General features: G+C 44.5%; 1 protein-coding gene across 4 annotated transcripts in view; it reads right to left on the reverse strand.

The window, feature by feature from the left end:
- Nucleotides 1–5,435, reverse strand: part of DBN1 (drebrin 1) — a 96,123-nt gene extending 90,688 nt beyond the window's left edge. For all 4 annotated transcript variants that reach the window (XM_086949174.1, XM_086949173.1, XM_086949172.1 and 1 more), the window contains exons 1-3: nucleotides 5,382–5,435; nucleotides 4,908–5,020; nucleotides 1,402–1,476 (exon numbers count right to left, since the gene is read on the reverse strand). In XM_086949174.1, the coding sequence (XP_086805300.1) occupies nucleotides 1,402–1,476; nucleotides 4,908–4,973 (141 nt within the window). In that variant the 5' untranslated portion in view covers nucleotides 4,974–5,020; nucleotides 5,382–5,435. The remainder of the gene's footprint in view (nucleotides 1–1,401; nucleotides 1,477–4,907; nucleotides 5,021–5,381) is intronic.
- Between the last annotated feature and the right edge of the window lie 565 nt (nucleotides 5,436–6,000).

A 6,000-nucleotide genomic window follows, 5' to 3' on the forward strand; every position in this document is an offset into this window, starting at 1 on the left:
TTCATCCATTTGGTCTGTTGCATCCTTCACAGTTTTTGGTTTTTCCACTAAAGCATATAGCATGGTGCAATGGGCCAGCCAGATTTAGCCATTGGCAAGCTTCACTGAGTGACCACATTCTGCTCTATCATAAGGAGCACATCCGCACAAAAAGAAGTTTCAAAATTCCAGGAACAACCATGGCAATGTGTGCTTTGAAACCCCAAAGTATTTTTGTTTTAGGTATTTGGTTGCAGACGGCCTGGTAGCTTCTGATTTGTAAAGTTTTCTAAAACCGGAGACAAAACAAGAATTGGCAAAGCCAAAAGGCTGGTGGCCAACAGCAGACATATTGGCTTTGATAATACTTGTTTTTAAACTGGCTCCCTGTCCTCAGGATTTTTGAGTTGCCATTGCGTTGTGTATCTGGAAACACCTTCATGTTTGGGTACTGCATGCATATTTGTGTTTTATAATCGGGACTCTGCTTTCTATTATTCTTGATTGCACAAAAAGTCTCTCTTATATTGGACTGGGGATTTGCTTCAAGTGTTCACGGTTGGTGAGGTTTCAAAGAAGTCAGTTGATCTCAATGGATTTTGGAGCACAAAAGGTCATTTATATCATCTCTATAATAAATCTATCATTTGGCGCGCCATATCGGACATGTACATTTTTGGGTACTATGTGGATCCACCAATTTATTTGTAAAGTGGATACTGTTATGTATTTCATTTGTAAGATGGAGGTTGCAGTATTTCATGGCTGACTGTACTGTATATGATTTTCGTAAGTAGGTCAAATCTATTTAGAAAAAAAGACAAAATAACTGGCTCTGAAATAGACAGTCCAGACATGTTTATGTTGGAGAAGCTCATGAGGTCTCCAGCTAGGCAGAGCCTCAGGTGGATACGGAGGGCACGGCAGCATGACAGAAGCGTCCTGGAATTTGTGCCAATGTTGGGAGGACGAGACGCGTGATAAACTGCAGCACCTCCTGGCATGGGAGGAAGGCATGTAATGATACCTAGCCTAGCACCAGTGCCCTCTTACAAACTCTGATGGGGTTCTAATGCTGTATTGTTCCTACTGGCGTGAGACTAGACTACTGTCCTTCAACTCTCTGTGGTTAGACACAGTTTAGTGCCCTAGACCAGCCTATGAGATCACTATAATGCAGTCTAGCTCTTGTGACACTAACGTCCTAGAATTGTTGATGCTCCACTAATGTCGAGTAGTGCGTTATAATCTGGCACAAATGTCCTGTAACTCCTACTGGCATTAAAGTTCTACAGCTATCGCTGGCGTGGCACTAATGTCCTGTAACGCCTAGTGTGTCAGCAACACAGTACAACTCTCTTGTAGGGACACTAGTGTCACATGACTCATGCCAACATGAGACGGAAGGAAGGGGGAAATTACCTGAAAGAACTCTGCAATCTTGGCCACGTGGCTGGCACAGGCACATTTACGGGCATCTGGAACGTCTTCACCAACCTGCAATGGTACCCATAGAAAGAGGTACAGAGAAAGAACAACAGATGAATGCAGGGATTACTATGCCCAGGACATGCCACATCAGGCTAGTGAGCTGTGCAAACTGCAAGTCTTTCGTCTACACTCCACACATGCCCAAGATTCGTTGTCACCCCTGACAATTCTTACCCTTCATAAGTGCACTTCTACTTTTGCCGCACAGCCAACATTTTTCCAGTCTCTCTCCTTTCCCACCACAAGAAAAGAGAAGGCATTGGAATCACAAAGGTAGGTGCAGTACAATAAGGGAAGACCGACAACTGTGGTAACGGACCCCTAAATGGAAATCAACACCAATCGGGTATGCCCCGGACCCGAACATCACAATTTTCTGGATTCCAAAGAGAATCTTGCACAAACAAGCACTGGCAAAGCACACGGATATTGGTTGCATTTTCAGATCAGCTACAAGCTAGACTTATTGGCTTTGCCTACAATGGTCAGTAGCAGGGCAAAGAAAAGGAGTCACCGGGTGCGCTGACAGATAGCCACACTGGGTGGCACGGAGAAAAGTAGCTCCTGTGTTTTCTGTATGCCAGCAGAGCCTGAATGTGTGAGCTGCAGAAGCAAACGAGCTGCCAGGCAAAGCCGCCATTTGCTAAAATAGCACCCTGGAAAAGAGAAATTTGGCGCCCTTGCTGATGGTAGTGACTTAAATGAGGCAGCAGGGGGCCCTTTTGTGTTCACTGGTCAGTAGCTGGATGAGCAGGGACTTGACCCTGAACACAAACATCCCTGGGCCTCCCCCAGTTCACCCAAATCACTGATAGCTTAGCTGCCTTAAACAGATGATGGGTTTGTTGATGTGTGTCATAAAGGGTCAGAGAGTTAAGGGAGGGCAAGGAAGGGGGCTAAAGGGGTATTAAAAACAATGCCCGCCATATTATAATGAAGAACTAAAACCACTTTACACTGGCAAATCAGACCGAAACGAACATGCAGGGACATGGTCACGACTGGAGATCTCTGAGAAAGGGACTGTTGTTTGCATAACCTTAATGCACATAGCTCCAGGCGCCCCTCAGAATATTGGGGTCTCGGCCCAGTTAGCCCATGCTTAAGGCCAGCCCCGCTGCCAAGCGTGCATGACACCACAATGGTTATGTAGCATGACAACGGTGCTGCATGTTAAAAAATATATATATATATACTGCCGGCAGATCAGATTGGCTTGATCTTAGGCAGCCAGCTGAATTCTTGCAAGATCTGATGGCCCTGTTGAAGTCATGCTATCCCATGTGCAAAAGGAGAAGCTAACATGGTGACCATCTTAAGGTCAGGCTTGCACTAGAGTTGGGACAAAATTATTAAACCAAACAAGGCTGCCGAAGTTAAAAATAATGCAAAAACAAGAGTCGGTACTTGTGATGTTAAAAACGTGCCACAGCATTAAGGAGGCATCCAATCAATGATGTTGTATTCCAACATGCCATCATCTAAAAAAGCATTGTTCTAGAGTGCTTACTGTTCATAATGGTTAGCGATGCAGGACTAGCGAAAGAAAACAGTTTTTTTCATTACACTTGAGGACCTCTTTATCAAACCATGCATTAGAAGTTGATTTATAGATGCAGCAGGACAATGGGGTCCTGAAAATTTCAGGATTTGGTGCATAATGCTTAATAAGCTCAGAGGAGCTTACGCTAAACGTTTGTTGTTCTAGTAAGGTATTTATGTATTAAAAAAGTCTTCTTTTTCAGAGAAACATAGTAGCTCTGGCTTGACGAATACCTGAATTGCAAATTTTTCTAAATATACATCGTATTTGAGACGACCCACTAAAAACCTCCTAGGGTAAGCCTTGGCTGCTTCTGCAAAGCTATCATATAGGACTGGGTGTTTTTTTGTTCACTCCTCTGCAAGTTGAAGCAATTCGTCAAAGGGTAGTTCTGATTGGCTACCAGCAGCTAATTAGAATGGAACTAACATATGGCCCTATTCTGATTAGTTTAAACAGTGGCCAACCAAATTGCAGAAACTGCATCAATGCACCTTAAACTCCCTTTCAACTGTACCAACAGGAAAAGGACCAAGGTTGATTTACAAATGCCTTTCCTCTGCCTGAAGTGACATCTTGTGTGAACAATGATGAACTGGAATGTGAGCACCTAGACATTGTCAGTTTCTGAGACTCTTACCAGCATTCTACCCACCACTTCTGTTTTTTCCTTCATGCAATGCCATACATCCAACAAGTAGGATCAGACATATGTCCCGTGGTCATTGTGCCAAGATGTCACTAACTGTTGAGACCAAGATAGTCAGAAACCAGTCTGTGGTTGTTGTGTTCTCCTTCAGAGGGCACCAGGCCAGGCAATTTGGATTCGACTGTTTCTATTGGAGAAGGACCAACCAAGGCTGACTTGCATACAACTGTTCTCTGTAGAAAGTAGTATAGTGGGTGGAAAATAATGCCGTGTAGATCAGCCCAAGTGATTGAGACTTTTGTACACATGGCACACATCATCTTTATGTATTCCTCATCGTTTGAGTAATCAGAAATATATCCCTGTGCTTATTTTGTATGATGGCACCAATCAAATACTGCGTGAAGCATGTTGCAGTGTGGTGTTCAGGCACAGAATCTGCCTATCTCGTGAAGCAAATTTTGGTGTGCTTTTTTTTAAATAACCTGATAGGACAAATATAGGCATTTTGCTAGTTCTGCTTTTTGGCACCACTATAAACAGGAGAGTGACATAGAAACTAATATCAAGGAGGATGCAAGTCAGAAGGTTAGACCAGAATTAAACAGACATTTTGATGTATGTTGAGTGACGGCCCTGTAGCAGACAGGCAGTCGATCAAAGATTTACACTGGAAGAGTCAGTGGGGCTCTGCTGGCAAATACCTGTCACTTCGTCCATTTCTAAGTGGGCAGGCAAACCTCAGGTTTTGCGTATCTGGTATGTGCCACATATTGACAGACGCACTGCGCCTCCCAAACTCTAAAAGAACCACTAAGACTAGGAGCGACTTTGGACAACCTTTACACACATGCGTGCCAGAGTGCTTAGACAGGGAGACGAAAAGATAGTGCTGTAACTGATACTGCCCAGGCATCTCCACTTGCCCCAGGACCAGGAGAACAAGCCGACACCTGAGGGGTCAGCGATTTCCCACCTGTCTATCGGAAATGTACATTTTCTCAGCAGTTCGGTCGTGAGATCCGAGGTACAGTTTACTCACGCCTTGAACCTGCAATTGAGGGAGTTTGTTTTTTGCAGCTCCACATAACTTGGCTCAGTTCCCAAAGCCTTGTATCCACTTCCTGCTTTCCATCCACAGTACCTCTACTCTTCGATCTCTTGAATGCACTTAATTTTTGACGTACAATCAAACTCCTTACAAGCCCTTAAGCACATCCTAGCAGCTTGCCTTGAAAGACTTACCCAGTTAACGAGGACATATCGTGGCAGGGTAGCCTGGGGGTCCTTCACGCTGCAAAATCCATACATCACCTTCTGATTCTCGAAATGACTGGAAAGGTCTGGAAGACCTCCTCCTAAAAAGAGCAGAGGAAAAAGAAAGCGAGATGGTCAGAGGGAGATAAAAAGAAAATAGGGCGAGAGTGGCATGAAATTTATGGGGGAGCGGAGATGGAAGGAATTCAAGAAGAGACAATAAAAACATTGAGAAAGAGTAAGAAATAGCCTCATTGGTGCTTTATTATGGTACTCACCTTTGTAGGCGTCTGGTTTATGGTAAGGTAGAGCGGAAGAGGATAATGGATGAAATTAGGATGGGCGATACAGGAGTAGGTGAGTCAGGAGGACAAGGGTATAGAACCAAGAGGGAAGTGCCAATTGGTGAGCGGGGAAGGTAAGTGTCAGAATATGTGGTAAGGGTGGCGTAGGTCCTCTTACCTCCTGATGAAGATAAGGTAAGGTCATCAGTGTCTCCATCGTAGGTGTAGAGAGCCCTGTGGAGAGAGAAACATGCAAGATTAAGCAAAGATTGGTCCTGGCAGGGCAGACTGAAGCAAGTTAGTGACACTCTATACCACATCACTTCTCTATCTTCATGCACCCCCAGCCAGCGGACATCAATAATCAGGCTCAACTGGCTATTCGCCACCTTCTTGGTGGACCACAAGCTAGGGGGCTGCTCTCAGAGCTAGATGGGCTGTCATGACCCAAAAAAACGCCCTCATCAGCCCATCCTAGTTGCCGCCTCCTACAGTGTGGGGCTAGTTAGAACATTTTTGCAAGGGCTGTTTGTGATTTCCACTCCTGCCCCCATAATGCATTCCTCCAATGCAGACAATGTAGCAATGACTGCTTTAGAACCGAAACGTGGACTGCCTGGGCTGCAAGTGATTAAATATAATAGAACGGAATCCTAACAGTGCCTCTTGTCTCATAGGCTTGTGCCTCAGCTTTCAGTTTATTCACATTGTGCTGTTCCACATAACGAAATCATGATCTTTTCATAAGCCACTTCAAACATCTAAGCACATTTTTTCGCGGTTTCATAGGATGCTTT

Source organism: Lissotriton vulgaris, unplaced genomic scaffold, assembly GCF_964263255.1.
Source record: "Lissotriton vulgaris unplaced genomic scaffold, aLisVul1.2 SCAFFOLD_2213, whole genome shotgun sequence".
Classification (NCBI taxonomy): domain Eukaryota; kingdom Metazoa; phylum Chordata; class Amphibia; order Caudata; family Salamandridae; genus Lissotriton; species Lissotriton vulgaris.